This window comes from Zootoca vivipara, chromosome 3 (assembly GCF_965207765.1).
Source record: "Zootoca vivipara chromosome 3, rZooViv2.hap1.1, whole genome shotgun sequence".
Classification (NCBI taxonomy): Eukaryota; Metazoa; Chordata; class Lepidosauria; order Squamata; family Lacertidae; genus Zootoca; species Zootoca vivipara.
This window is the reverse complement of record NC_142586.1, coordinates 3,969,407-3,982,882: the sequence shown is the minus strand read 5'-3', so window position 1 is coordinate 3,982,882 and position 13,476 is coordinate 3,969,407. Positions and strand designations below refer to the sequence as shown.

Here is a 13,476-nt window from a genome sequence, read left to right as displayed (position 1 = left end):
TTGGGGAAAGACCCAAACCCCTAAAACCAATAAATGAATGCATGCCAGATTCTAACTAATGTTTGGGATAGGAAGGGAAAATGCAAGCTGCCAAATTCATGCAAAGCAGCCTGGCCTGGCTAATTAAGTGTAGATCCATTAAGAGCCATTGGCAATGCAAGAGGCAGGTTACCAAGGTGAGCTATTAGGGAATAGTGTCTTAACATAAGGTTAGGGTTTTTGGTGAGAGATGTACTGGGGGGAAAGAGGACAAGGGCAGGATGACCTTGGCTGCTGATTGGAGAAGTTGCAACTCCTGGTACTGCTTGGTACAGATTGGGGTGCCAGGTAACAATCAGTGCTTTTTTCCATGCCAATTTTTAAATGTCAGTTGCTTATCCAGAACTCTAAAACCTTAAAAATTAATTCAACAATTTCAGCCTAACTCATTACTTACAGTTTTCTTTCCTTTTGTAAAGGTCAGGGTCAATTGAAGATGAAGATAAACCAAACCTTAGTGGGAACAGTTTTGAAGAGGAAGAAAGCTTTAGTCGGAGAAGTGTAAAAACTGAAAGTGGGACTTGCACAGAGAGAAATCTCTTAATTTCATTGGATATAGCAAGCTTTGAAGAACACTTGGTGCAGAATATTGAAGCAAACAGAAAAAAGTGGAAGGAGAGCCAGAGGCCCAAGAGCAAAGGTAGGAGGATCCATTTGTACAGACTCTGAGCCCTCCAAACACTGCAATGACCATTTCCCACATTTGTGTCCATGCCATTCTTGCTGCTCTCAACAAAGTCCTTTGCAGAAGGAAGAGACTGTTTCCTGGAGCAGAACAGATTGCAATTTATATTTTCCTTCAATAAAAATGTCTTACTATTATTAAAAACAATGACAAGGTCTTTATTCAACATTTCACTCCTCCTAGACTAGCCCTAACCCTCTGTCCAATTAAATAGAATCAATACTGGGAACAATCTGTGTGAACCCATTGCTATGACTATGGCCTGCACCCAAGCTCACTCCCATAAAGCTCCCCCTCCCCACCCCATGCAGCTAACAACTAACCTTAAAAAGGTAAAGGGAACCCCTGACCATTAGGTCCAGTCGTGACCGACTCTGGGGTTGCGCGCTCATCTCGCATTATTGGCCGAGGGAGCCGGCGTATAGCTTCCAGCTCATGTGGCCAGCACGACAAAGCTGCTTCTGGCGAACCAGAGCAGCACACGGAAACGGCGTTTACCTTCCCGCTGTAGCAGTTCCTATTTATCTGCTTGCATTTTGACATGCTTTCGAACTGCTAGGTTGGCAGGAGCTGGGACCAAGCAACGGGAGCTCACCCTGTCACAGGGATTCGAACCACCGACCTTCTGATCAGCAAGCCCTAGGCTCAGTGGTTACTTTTAACCTTCCCAGCCCCATTTCTGAAGTCACTTCTCTCTCTTCTGCAGCACTGCTTTGCACCCAGTTTCACCTTCATCACATTTAGGGAAGTTTTTAATGTTTGATGTTTTATCGTTTTTTAATATTCAGTTGGGAACCGCCCAGTCAGATGGGAGGCATACAAATATTATTATTCTTCTGATGTCTGTGCCTCCTCCCTCTCTTTTTGTGCAAGCCGCCTTCTGCACAAACCACACCTTCTGCAACCTCCCACATCTTCCTCCTCCCACACATTGCAACTGCTCAGCACACTTGTCACCTTCCGTTCAGCTGTCAGGCCACCATTTTTTCTTATTCTTCAGACCCTGCCATGCTCCTGCTTTCCTCCAGCCCCAGTCCTATGCCTCATACACCCTTGTTTTTTGCAACCCTCTTTGGACCCCTCTTTTCACTTTCGTTTTTCCTTCACTTTCCTCCTCTTCTCAATTCTCCCTTGCCCACAGATCACCCCCATTTCAATGCCTTTTCCTCTTCCTTTGCACAGGCACACCTTCACTTCCTTTTTCTAACTCTCTCTTGCATACAAACTGACCCTATCTCCATGCTGCCTCCTCTTATTCTGCAGCTCTTTTTGCATGCACCCCCTCCATGCTGACACATACAAATATATCTTTCAGATGCATTTGCATTAAGAGCAAGCCTGTCAGTTGACCTGTTCAGTTAGAGAAGGTTCAGTTCCCACTGTACCCAAACAACAAAAGTTTGAGTAAGCCAGGGCTAGAGACACCGAGATGAATATTGTTATGAGTATGGGTGGGCAGATTCCCCTTAAAGTCTTGGGTACCAGTTTCTCTCCCATAATTTCTAGAGTTAATAGAAGTAGGAGATGACTAAAAGCTTGAAGTCTTCACCCAGGTGTGAGAAAGCTTATCAGTGTACAAAGGCTGATTCTGATACTTTTGTACATGTAAAAAAGAAGAATGAAAGCCTAAAACGAGTGGTCCACAAAGTGGTTGTGCATAAACCACATTTTTTTAAAAAATGAACATTAGGGAATGTTTCATAAATATTTATCTATCTTTCTACAGATGAAATTATTTTAAGGGGCATATCTTACATTTCCTTTGTTTTTAGAATCACCAAAGAAAGAAAGTAACAAGGCCAAAGACAAAGTAAGTAAAGATAAAAAAGAGGGGGGGAAACCCCAGAAAACATCAACGCCCAAACACCATCCTTCAAAGTCCAATAAACTTTGTATTGCACCACAAAGTCCTACCATTTCCGATGGTGAGCTTTGCCACAACAGAGCATTTGAACCAATGGATGTCAGCTTCATCGTTTACAATGCAGGTGCATCAGAACTGTTTCAGCCACAGCCAGATGATGAGGTCATGGATGTCACAGAATCATATGGTATTGAAAACAACTTTTCTATCCAGATTGTTGTCATAGATCCATTATTTTTATTTTGCATAAAAATGCATTCAATCTATCCTTAGGTAGTGCTCTCTCTCTCTCTCTCTCTCTCTCTCTCTCTCTCTCTCTCTCTCTCTCCTCATATCACTCCCCAACCAATTTTCCTTGCATCCTTTCCCCACATTTAACAAATTCCTCAGATTTTGCAGCACTAAATTAAGAGTTTTGTAATTTGCATTCATTCACTCATTAATAGAGATAAAAGGATTTGTCAGTTTTGGTCCTCTTAGGTTTTGATTTTTCTGATCTTAAATTTGCCACATTTCTGCAGCAATTTGAAAATTCATCAGCATTCTAGTGTGTGTCATCTAATAAACACATTTTTGTAATCTATTTTTATTAATGTACATATTTTTGCAAGCAATGTCTCCTAATATAATGCATTTTTATTAATATATGCATTTTTAATGCACACTTACCTAATTATGCATTTTAGTAAACATTGGTTGATTGGAGAACTGCATTTCAGTATTCAGAAAAATACAATTTTTGAAGGATGGTTATGTTTTGGTTCTCGTATTGTTTCAGAAAAGGCAAATGTGAGAAATTTGGCTTTAAATGCAAACTGAATTTAATTTCTCCCCCATCTCTATTCATTTCAGTAACAGAACCTGTTATTTTCTGTTTACAAAAGTGTAGCAGAAACTGATGTATAAATCTAGTCTGTAGCTTCCAGATGAGTGTTGCTTCCTTGAAAAACTGAGTTCCTGAATTGGATTCATATTTTCCTGCAGGTTGTCTACACAGGCACTTGAGATAAGGGAGGCTAGATCTGCACTGATTAAGCCTCAAGTAACCCAAAATTGCAGGCAGTTCCGACCAATGTTCATATGCTTCATGAGTAATTACAAGAACCCAGTGCTTTTGATCAAAGACCACAGTGCATGAATGTAATACCTTATTTCTAACACAGCACAGTAATTTAGGAGACAAATATTTTTTGGGTGTGGAGTATTAGGATCAAGTTCCTAGCACATGAACAACAAGCTGATTAGAATCATAGAATCATAGAATCATAGAATCATAGAGTTGGAAGAGACCACAAGGGCCATCCAGTCCAACCCCCTGCCAAGCAGGAAACACCATCAAAGCATTCCTGACAGATGGCTGTCAAGCCTCTGCTTAAAGACCTCCAAAGAAGGAGACTCCACCACACTCCTTGGCAGCAAATTCCACTGCCGAACAGCTCTTACTGTCAGGAAGTTCTTCCTAATGTTTAGGTGGAATTTTCTTTCTTGTAGTTTGAATCCGTTGCTCCGTGTCCGCTTCTCTGGAGCAGCAGAAAACAACCTTTCTCCCTCCTTTATATGACATCCTTTTATATATTTGAACATGGTTATCATATCACCCCTTAACCTTCTCTTCTCCAGGCTAAACATACCCAGCTCCCTAAGCCGTTCCTCATAAGGCATCGTTTCCAGGCCTTTGACCATTTTGGTTGCCCTCTTCTGGACACGTTCCAGCTTATCAGTATCCTTCTTGAACTGTGGTGCCCAGAACTGGACACAATACTCCAGGTGAGGTCTGACCAGAGCAGAATACAGTGGTACTATTACTTCCCTTGATCTAGATGCTATACTCCTATTGATGCAGCCCAGAATTGCATTGGCTTTTTTAGCTGCTGCATCACACTGCTGACTCATGTCAAGTTTGTGGTCAACCAAAACTCCTAGATCCTTTTCACATGTACTGCTCTCAAGCCAGGTGTCTCCCATCCTGTATCTGTGCCTTTCATTTTTTTTGCCCAAGTGTAGCACTTTACATTTCTCCTTGTTAAAATTCATCTTGTTTGCTTTGGCCCAGTTGTCTAATCTGTTAAGGTCATTCTGAAGTGTGATCCTGTCCTCTGGGGTGTTAGCCACCCCTCCCAACTTGGTGTCATCTGCAAACTTGCTCAGGATTCCCTCAAGCCCATCATCCAAGTCATTGATAAAGATGTTGAACAAGACTGGGCCCAAGACAGAACCCTGTGGCACCCCACTAGTCACTACTCTCCAGGATGAGGAGGAGCCATTGATGAGCACCCTTTGGGTTCGGTCAGTAATCCAGCTACAAATCCACTGAATGGTAGCATTGTCTAGCCCACATTTTACCAGCTTCTTTACAAGAATATCATGGGGCACCTTGTCAAAGGCCTTGCTGAAATCAAGATAGGCTACATCCACAGCGTTCCCTTCATCTACCAGGCTTGTAATTCTGTCAAAAAATGAGATCAGATTAGTCTGACATGACTTATTTTTCAGGAACCCATGCTGACTTTTAGTGATCACAGAGTTTCTTTCTAGGTGCTCACAGACTGTTTGCTTAATGATCTGCTCTAGAATCTTTCCTGGTATTGATGTCAGGCTGACTGGGCGGTAATTGTTTGGGTCCTCTCTTTTCCCCTTTTTGAAAATAGGGACAACATTTGCCCTCCTCCAGTCTGCTGGAACTTCGCCTGTTCTCCAGGAATTTTCAAAGATTATTGCCAGTGGTTCTGAAATCACCTCTGCCAGTTCTTTTAATACTCTTGGATGTAGTTCATCTGGCCCTGGAGACTTGAATACATCTAAACTAGCCAAGTATTCTTGTACTACCTCCTTACTTATTCTGGGCTGTGTTTCCCCTGCTGAATCATCTGCTCCATATTCTTCAGGTCGGGCGTTGTTTTCTTTCTTGGAGAAGACTGAGGCAAAGAAGGCATTGAGGAGTTCTGCCCTTTCTCTGTCCCCTGTTTGCATTTCACCATCTTCTCCTCTGAGTGACCCCACTGTTTCCTTGTTTTTCCTTTTGCTACGGACATACCCATAAAAGCCCTTTTTGTTGCTTTTAACCTCTCTGGCGAGCCTGAGTTCATTCTGTGCTTTAGCTTTTCTGACTTTGTCTCTACACGTGCTGGCTATATGTTTGAATTCCTCTCTGGAGATTTCCCCCCTTTTCCATTTTTTGTACATATCCCTTTTAAATCTTAACTCAGTCAAAAGTTCTTTAGATAGCCAGCCTGGCTTCTTTAGGCACCTTCCATGTTTCCGTCTCATTGGTATTGCCTGAAGTTGTGCTTTTAATATCTCCCTTTTAACAAACTCCCAACCATCATGAACTCCCTTCCCTTTTAGTATTACTGTCCATGGGATTTCACCCAGCGTTTCCCTAAGTTTTCTGAAGTCGGCTTTCTTAAAGTCTAGAATTTGGACCTTAGTATGCTTGGTTGCTCCTTTCCGCTGGATAATAAACTCCAGAAGAGCATGGTCACTCCCACCTAATGATCCTGCCACTTCTACCCCACTAACCAAGTCATCACTATTGGTTAGGACCAGATCTAAAATGGCTGATCCTCTTGTTGCTTCTCCCACTTTCTGGACAATGAAGTTGTCTGCAAGGCCAGTGAGGAATCTGTTCGACCTTATGCTCTTGGCTGAGTTTGACATCCAACAAATATCAGGATAGTTGAAATCCCCCATTACTACTATCTCACTTCCTTTGGAATGCTTGGCCATCTGTTCCAGGAAGGCATCATCTGTGTCCTCAGTTTGGCTTGATTAGATATTTCCAGTTAAGTTTCTACTTTAATATTTTTGCTGATCTCTTCTAAGGAACTAGTTTAAGGATAAGTTTTTAATTTTTTATCAAAAGTTGTCTAGATTATCACAAGAATGTAAGCAGAAGTGGCATTTTCATTTGAGAAATAGATTTTTTTTTGTTTGAGAAGATTAGCTGACTGTCCCTCTTTTTGCATATTTGTTTTGTAGAGGAATTGGTGGATAATAAAAGTTCCTGGAGGAAAGCTGCTGCTCAGGATACAGATAAAAACATACACGAGATGAGAGGCATGGTTCCAAAAACAAAACCTCTGCGTCCTAATGAAAGTGATGATGTCATCATTGAGGAATTCATACCAGACGATCCTGAGCCTCCAAAAGAAAGTGAACACACTGCCGTCCCTGATCACAATGGGGCCCAGCCATCACCTCCTCCTGGCTTTATGTCAGAGCTAACCCAAAGTGATGTCAATTTCTTTTCCCTGTGGAACGGTAATTGGCCATTTCTGCTCAGGCTTCAGTGATGATTAATAGGTAGTTTTAGCACAAACCTCAATGAACCTTCAACATCACAGATGAAAATCGTCACTTATTGGCTGGTGCCATAGGTGAACTGTGACAAGCCAACATCATACGGGGGGTGGTGGAGGAAATAGCAGTGCCAACACAACCCAGGCACCGTGTGCCACAAATAGAGATGGCAAAAGCAGTACATTGCACCTATAATCTCATTTTACAGTCAAGGAAGATCACCTGGTGACACAGAATTCTTAAGGAGAAACAATAATAGAGTGCCTCTCAGCCTATACAGAGTTCCTTCCACTTGCCAAAATGACTACAGCTTCTCCCTCCCCTATGCATTCCTTCCTGGTTTAAAGTATGCCTTCATCAGGACTCAGCCTAGAGTTTCAGTGCCAAGATTGAGTCCTGGAAAATGGCAATTAAATTATCTGATTATGTAGAGAGTGGCTTTCATCACCACTGAATAACTACACTTTCTTCCTTCCCCTCAGAATTCAGGAGGATGTTGCCTTTCAGCACATGTGTGGCAACAAACTTAGAATTTTTGATAATTTTTGACAGTCCTTTCCCTCCACAAATTGAACAACTGGTTCCCCCTTTTCCCATCCCTTCTTCCATCAGTACAACAGACACATTGACAAAATAAAGGTGTGTTTTAATAACTTCTAAGCATGCTGGAAAAACGTGTTGTTGTTTTTTAAAAACTATGTTCAACTTAATGTTTTATCAATGAGCTAAAAAGCAAAATTTGGAAATTGAATAACTCATTAATGTATGAAAAAGAATAACTGAGAAAGTAAAAAAAAAATGAACTGAAATCCTTCAAAGTAGCAAAACAAAGGAAGCATCAATCTTAACCATGTGGGATACATGTAAAGCTTGAGGATGTTCATAAGTATTTATGGAGTGGGCACCGAGACCACATAACATCGGTCTTGAAAGATCTACATTGGCTCCCAGTACGTTTCCAAGCACAATTCAAAGTGTTGGTGCTGACCTTTAAGTCCCTAAATGGCCTCGGTCCAGTATACCTGAAGGAGCGTCTCCACCTCCATCGTTCTGCCTGGACACTGAGGTCCAGCACCGAGGGCCTTCTGGCGGTTCCCTCGTTGCGAGAAGCCAAGTTACAGGGAACTAGGCAGAGGGCCTTTTCAGTAGTGGCACCCTCCCTGTGGAACACCTTCCCACCAGATGTCAAAGAGAACAACAACTACCAGACTTTAAGAAGACATCTGAAGGCAGCCCTGCTTAGGGAAGCTTTTAATGTTTAACAGACAATCGTATTTTAATATTTTGTTGGAAGCTGCCCAGAGTGGCTGGGGAAACCCAGCCAGATGGGTGAGGTATAAATAATATATTAGTATTATTAATAATAATACTTTCAGTAATTTAGTAAGACAAGACAACAACAAGAGAAAAATGCAAGGTCAAAATGAATTTATTTTGAAATGAAACGTAAGGAAACAGAATCTAAGGAAGTTTTTAAGAGCAAAGCAAAAATTGGAAACAGTAGATACTTATAAAACATGTAAAAACATGTGCATACTAAACATAAATGCTTTGAAATAGTAGGAAAAACAGGCAGACTACTGACCAATAGTCCTACAAAAACATTTTAAAAACAACAACAGATATTGGCACTCGATAGCAACACCCTCAGATCAGGGCTGCCCCACCCATGAGGCAAGATCCACTAGGGCAGCAGATCCCAATGTCGATCTTCCCTCTCGTTCCTGTTGTTGATCTTCCCTCACCCCTTTTTCCCTGGCGTAGAGCGGGGTACCATTTGACGTCCGTCTCGGGTGCCATAATGCCTTGGGCCAGCCCTCCCTCAGGTTTACTATACCTCTCAAGCCCCAGAACTAGGACAAATAACATGGTGTTTTTTTTAGAAAAGTCTGAAATTCATATATGACGATGGAACGTTTCTTAATGACCCTGTCTTGAAACAAGTGATATTAGAGACCAATAATTTCCTAAAAGTCAGTTGCCATAATTCAACACACAGAAGGATGAACAGATCCCGGCCTCTAAAGCAGAGCTCAAACATTGAGTTGGGCGAGGATAAAAAATGGTGGCATTGCTAAATAGCATGAAAAAGCAAAATTAAACTTTAATCCCACATAAAAATGTTGAAAAGTAACAATAAATTTATTAGAATGCAACATTAAATGGACTCATCTATCCAGCTCAACGCCTGGTCAACAAACTAATGTGATAAATAATTGATAAATTATGCGTATGAGAAAAGAAAAAAAGCTACATGTGGACCATCTTTTTAAATGGCATATACAGAACCTTCATCAGCACATGTACATGCAATGAAATGAATTTACGTGAACTTGTCAAACATGGATGCTTTCACACATTTCCAATATGCTGTGATTCTCAGTGTGATGGAATGTGTCTAATTTTTCTAGCACAATCTCTAAGCATGGTTTTTCCACTATGTTTTACTCAGAATAGGCCTAATTTAACTCATGTTTTACTCAGAATAGACCTAATTTAACTCATGTTTACTGTATTAATGTTAATAGATCTATTCTGAGTAACACTGAGTTAAATACCGCCTTCAATCAGGCAAAATGCATGCAAAAGTAGTAATATCTTGTCTAACAATATATTGTTTTCTCCCTCTCTGCAGAAGAAATTATGAGACGTGCTGCTGAGCAGCAGAAACAAGAGCAAAGCAGAATGGCTGCTGGTGCTGCGTCACAGGTGGCAATATCAGAAAAACAAAATGAGGGTTGTCAAGCAAACCCAGATGATCAAAACTTTGTTCTACAAGTAATCTCTATTGACACCCCTATTGTAACAAACAGGACAGAATCAGGACAACATTGTGACCCATCCCAGAAGGAAGTTGCCAATACTTCTGCCCTAAAGAAAGATATTACCACGCCATCAAATGCATGCCAACAAAATGAAACAACCCCATGTGGAGCTGCAGCTGTATCTGTCACATCCTTGAGCTATGGGGTATTTAAAATTCCCCAGTAGATTATTGATCTAACTGGTAGGCTAAGATTGCACTGTCTTTAAGCTTAACAGGAACCCAAACCTGATCAAATACAAGGCACCTGACTCAGACATAGAACTTCTGGCTGTTGAATGTTCAAAATTTAAGGGGGAAATGCTTATTGTGAGATCAGTTGACAGAATTCTGAAACACGCATTGGTCGCTACAGAATAGGTAGAGGTAATTCTTAATAAACCTCCTTATTGGTGGAAATGAAACCCACCTCTTCCCCTTCCCCTGAAGATTTTGAGTCTGTGGGACTTTTCAGGAGGCTGAAAAAGAAGTGCAAGAGAAAATATACAAGTCGAAGAAAGGCATGTCTATGGGATGGAATTAGTAGCAGTATTGTGTGCTAAGAAACGGATGTTAAATATTTATCTTGATAACATTTTTAGTCAGACTACAGAGTTTGTGTTTGGGAGAATGGTGAAGGGGCAGAGAAGGGGTATAAAGATTGCATATATGGTCTTGAAGGGGGGGGCAACCTTTTCAGGAGCAGTTTGAGACTTTATAGCCATCATGTACACTATGGACCTACCTCAGGATCTGGCAAAATGCACGTGGCAGGGCACACTCTCAATCCGGTGTTTTGTTAGGGAATGTGATATGTTGGGGGAGCCCTTACTTGCTCCTTTGTGACAGATCATTATGTGGTCATTTCCAGTGCTGATGAGAAACATGGAAGAACACTCCCAGATCAATTGACTTACAGCTTTTCTAATTTCCTGTGACTCTCAAATGGTGGCTGTTTCTGTTCCTCCTACACAGCAAAGAAACAAAACACAGGACTTCCGGTCTACCGCTGATCGGCGAGGAATCCTCAAGCTCTGAGGTTCCTGGCACTGTGAGGGAGGGGGGAGCCGCGAGAGCGCCGTGGACCCCCAATAAAAAAAACCAGATTGAGCTTTCTGGGGACGTGAGAGCTCGGCTGCGCCCAAAAGTGACTCCTCTGCCCCCCGGTAAGCTCTTTTAAGAGCCCTGTGAGCGAGTGGAGTGCAGAGTCGCGGGCGCCATTTTCGAGCAAGTCGCTACCCTCACAGAGCGAAGCTCTGAGCCAGCAGCGGAGGAGCGGTGGATTTTCCCTAAAACAAAGGATTTGAAGATATTGGACACCGTGGGCAAGGGAAAGAAATTTTAAAAAGTTTTTAATTGAAAGGAATTGGCCACGGGAGGAGATTAAAAAAGGAAGTCGGTCTCCCCCATTGAGAGAACGGTGATGCAGTTAATTTGCCTGCAGCCAGAAAGCTTGACAGGAATTTATTAATTTCCAAGGATTGGATTTAAACCTTCCCCCTGAGGCAGGGTAAAGGGCAGAAGGATTGAATACATTAAAATCCCTGTAAATTTTTTAAGTTGGACTGGGGAAGTCCCCCGGGAACTGGAGTTGGGTCCCTGGAGGGACCAGCCAGCTGCCATTATGACATCACAATTAGGAAGGAATTTTGTTTGCCTCTTTGAGGCTGAACTTTGAAGAGAGCGCAAAATATAAGGCTGTGTATAAGAAGTTTGATAATGCTTTTTTTCAGAAATGAACATAAGATTTTTAAAATATGAACAAGAATTAAAAATGAGAGTTGGTAACCAGATCGGACGTAAACTTTGTTTCTGAGGTTTGGAAATACGAACTGCGCCACTTCCTGTATTGTAATCTGTGCAGTTCCCATGGAATTTGAGACGAGCAGGATTCAGTAGACACAACATCATCTGGCTCTATAGACTTTTTGGACTTTCAAAAGGAACTTCTGGAACAGCTTTTGGAAATTAGGGATGAGTTGTGGCAGAATAATATACAGATTCGCAAAATGAGACAGAACTGTGTGGAAAGTGAAAATGGATTAATTCCAATAGAGAATGAAGAAAAGCAAGATGAACAAGCACCAGCCGGGGACAATGTAATTGACCTTAAAGAAGAGGAGGAAGAGTCATCAGTCCTGGACAATATAATTGAACTTAAAAAAGAGGAGGAAGAAGTATGGAACATTGTTCCCCCAGTGGGAGAGGGGGAACAAGATTCAGGTTTGATTCAATGAGTCCTCAAAGAAGAACCTGCATGGAATAATGCCCTCCCAGTGAGAGGGAGCCTGAGCTTAAGTGGAATAAAAATTGAGATAGGGCTGAAAAGTGGAAACATAGCTGGATGGTACTGTGCTACAGTTAGAAAATTGGAGGGGGGGCAGCAGGGGACAATGAAGGGAGAGTTGTGGATAGGTGGCAAAAGAGTGGGAATAGGGTGAGGAGCAACAATGGGTTATTTTCTGATTGATTAAGATGGTCCAAAACTGGAACATTTTATGGAGCTGGCTGATGCATCTGGGAGATCCAGGGGAAGGGGGGTAGAATTAGATATAAGTGGTTAAAGGTTAATATGATAGAAGAAATATTATTTGAATATATGGAAAAATTTTGGGGTATAAATTGTGAGGCTAAGGGAAGAAATAGAGATGGATGGGAAAATAAATTTAGATTTGGATCAATTAATGAGTTATAGGTTGAGGATAGTTGATTTTTCTTTTCTTTTTGTAGATTAGAATTGGTTGTGAGATAATGGAAAAATTGCATTAGAATGATTTAAGATGATAAAGGAAAATTGCTTAATTTAGATTTAAAAATGGACCCAGTGTGGGGGGAATCGAGGAAGTCCATAATGTCAAGTTAATGTAAGAATAGATATGTTTTTCTTTCTTTTTCTCTTTAGTTTATGTTTTATTTTTATTTTTTGCTTCTTGTTTTTGTGATTGAAATGTTTGAAAATCAAGAAATATAATTTGGGGGGGGGGGGAGAAACAAAACACAAAAACTATTTTCAGACACTGAGATGTAGGGTGCGGACTTTGTAAGCCTAGCCTATCAGCGCAGTAAAATCTGGCATCCTTAGAAAATTGTCCTTTTAAGGTTTAAATGTTATGTTAACTTTGCAGGAGGGTGTGTTATACTATTTTTGTCCATAGTAATTTACTATGGAATTGCTGTTTCTACATCACAAAGCATCAAACTATGTAAAATATGAAACATAAAAGTCAACATTCTGATATGGTAATCTAGTACGACTATTGTTACATCCTAGAGCAGGGGTCCCCAAACTAAGGCCCGGGGGCTGGATGCGGCCCAATCGCCTTCTAAATCCGGCTCGCGGACGGTCCGGGAATCAGCATGTTTTTACATGAGTAGAATGTGTCCTTTTATTTAAAATGCATCTCTGGGTTATTTGTGGGGCATAGGAATTCCTTCATATTTTTTTTCAAAATATAGTCCGGCCCCCCCAAGGTCTGAGAGACAGTGGACCGGCCCCCTGCTGAAAAAGTTTGCTGACCCCTATCCTAGAGGAATCAGTCTTCAATAGACAGTTTTCAAATTCACATGTTCTTTTGGACAGCAATGCCTGGCCATAGTAACTTTCTCAAGTTGCAGTGTCCTCCAAACTAACAAGGACAACTTCATAAATATTTTTCCTACATGGAAAACATATCAATCAGCATAAGAAAATCTGTGCAACCTGCATGTAATCAGCCATGTGTGGCAATCATAGGTGATTATTATATTTAACTTGGGGTATTCAGATCTGGAAGCCATAATTGGTTG

General features: G+C 41.3%; 1 protein-coding gene across 3 annotated transcripts in view; it reads left to right on the top strand.

Moving 5' to 3' along the window:
• The window catches only part of LOC118082597 (dual specificity calcium/calmodulin-dependent 3',5'-cyclic nucleotide phosphodiesterase 1A-like), a 44,769-nt gene extending 32,097 nt beyond the window's left edge, over positions 1-12,672 (top strand). For 2 of the 3 annotated variants that reach the window (XM_035110323.3, XM_035110326.3), the window contains exons 12-15: positions 459-679; positions 2,497-2,775; positions 6,567-6,848; positions 9,523-12,672. In XM_035110323.3, coding sequence (XP_034966214.2) covers positions 459-679; positions 2,497-2,775; positions 6,567-6,848; positions 9,523-9,878 — 1,138 coding nt within the window. In that variant the 3' untranslated portion in view covers positions 9,879-12,672. Of the gene's footprint in view, positions 1-458; positions 680-2,496; positions 2,776-6,566; positions 6,849-7,369; positions 7,527-9,522 lie in introns of all 3 variants that reach the window. The other variant, XM_035110324.3, reaches the window with a different exon arrangement.
• Positions 12,673-13,476: the final 804 nt, after the last annotated feature.